Source organism: Phaseolus vulgaris, chromosome 8 (genome assembly GCF_000499845.2).
Source record: "Phaseolus vulgaris cultivar G19833 chromosome 8, P. vulgaris v2.0, whole genome shotgun sequence".
In the NCBI taxonomy this organism is placed as follows: Eukaryota; Viridiplantae; Streptophyta; class Magnoliopsida; order Fabales; family Fabaceae; genus Phaseolus; species Phaseolus vulgaris.
Genome location: NC_023752.2, coordinates 32,580,096 through 32,581,799, shown reverse-complemented (window position 1 = coordinate 32,581,799; position 1,704 = coordinate 32,580,096). Strand labels below are relative to the sequence as shown.

General features: G+C 51.7%; 1 protein-coding gene across 1 annotated transcript; it reads right to left on the bottom strand.

Annotated features, from left to right (window-relative positions):
- Window positions 1–250: 250 nt before the first annotated feature.
- On the bottom strand, window positions 251–940 carry LOC137824960 (uncharacterized). The gene is made up of 2 exons (XM_068630631.1): window positions 629–940; window positions 251–544 (listed from the first exon to the last, which is right to left on the bottom strand). Exons 1-2 carry the CDS (start codon window positions 938–940, stop codon window positions 251–253), a joined length of 606 nt encoding a protein of 201 aa, XP_068486732.1.
- Between the last annotated feature and the right edge of the window lie 764 nt (window positions 941–1,704).

Below are 1,704 nucleotides of genomic sequence, written 5' to 3'. Positions count from 1 at the left end.
GAAAATAAAACAGAAGAGGATTGCATGGCAAGGGCCCACGTCAGCAAAGTTCCAGGCGACGACGTAGAAATGCCTTTGGCCCTTGGTAGATTGGGCGAGAAAGGGTACAGATATTAAGGTCGACCTAAGCCCTTTTTACCAGATAAGTTAGAAGATTATACATATATATATATATATATATGCGTGCACATGAGTATCAAATAGTTCAAACAGAATGAAAATTACAGACCAAATTCAAGTACAAGAGTTTTCAAGGCGATAAATCGATGGGGGGGACGATCTTGCCATCCACAACCTCATTGTACACGGAAAACTCCGAGAGGTCCAGATCGGGGAATTTGCAAGCAAACTGCTCCAGAGCTGCTCCGAAGCCGGAAGTGAGAACTTGGGCAGCATCAAGCTGAAGCTCATCGACCTTTGTCTTCAACCCGCGGTTCTCTTCATCGAGCTCGTCAGCTTTCTTCTTGAGCCCGTTGTTTTCTTCACGAGCTTGAGCAAGCTCCGCAGCAGTTTCAGCTAGTTCCTGGGAGGCCTTGTCCCAATCCTGCTCAACTCTTCCTAAAAGAGTCTCCCTCTCGATCGATCTCTTCTCTAGGTTGGCCACCTATTGGGCATCGGCTTTCTTCGCCTCCTCTAGCTTGGCAATTTTCTCCCTCAAGGGGACGAGCTTGCTCTCCAACTCGATGATCTCTTGAAGCTTGTCGTGTAGTTTTCTACGCAATTCATTCTTCTCATCGCGCACGCTTCGGAGCTCGTCTTTTAGAGCATTCTCGACCCGCGAGAACTCGATGCCTTGCAACAGCATGTCGCACTTGATCTTCTTAGCTTCAGCCTTTGCGGTGCTTGCGACTTCTTGATGGATGCGGCAGTCGAGTTCTAGCTTCTCCAAGTGGCCTTTCAGCCCTTCGGCGACGATGTGAGGGAGGCACTCGTCGGCCATAGCATGAAGACGCGTATTGAAGTTTTTCAAGGCCTCTTGGAGGGAGCTTGGAAGACCCGGTGTTGATGGAGGGGGCGGGGGTTGCTGATCACCACCACCCTCGCAAAGTTGGATCACGGGGGGAGCTTCGAAGCGTGGTGGTGAGGTGGGCAGCTCTTCGGCGGCTTGGATGGAGGCTTGCGTATCAGCAAGTTGCTCGGGGGCGACCTCAGCAACTGAAGCGTTTGAAAGTGGAACCTCGCCAGCGGATTCGAATGGTGTGGAGGCGCTGGGGGGTTCTCAATGAAGTTTGGAGCGGCCCTCTCAATCGCTGGGGGCTCTGCCACCGCCACCCTCTTCCTCTTGCAGATTAGTCCATCCTCAGTGGCTTCATCCATCTCTTCATCAGAGACTACCCTAGGGGCCTTCCTCTTGGCCTTCTTGAGGGGTAGTTTCTTGCGTTGGGGGGCTGGAAGAGCGGCGGCTGCGGGTGGATCGGCTGGCGAAGACTGGCCTTGGGCGGCGGCGATCTCCACAACAGAATTCGGAACTGTTTGGGAGCCCGCCGCCAGCTTGTGGCGCCTAGCTATGGCACGTAGTTCAGCCATCTTATCCTTTCCCAGCAACATATTTGCATAGTGGCCCATGATTAGTCCAGTGGTTAACAATGCAAAGAAAGATAAGTAATGAAAGAAAACACATAGGGAAAGCTAAAACTACACACGAGACAAAGGTCGGACGACACAAGTGTAAGTTAAGAAAGCCCAAGGACGAACCTATATGGA

Bases quoted from the DNA above. Each gene is read 5' to 3' on its own strand.
- LOC137824960 (XM_068630631.1), bottom strand. From the start codon at position 940: ATGGCCGACGAGTGCCTCCCTCACATCGTCGCCGAAGGGCTGAAAGGC. The intron at 545-628 runs GCGAAGAAAGCC...AGAGTTGAGCAG, and splicing joins AAATTGCCAAGCTAGAGGAG to GATTGGGACAAGGCCTCCCA.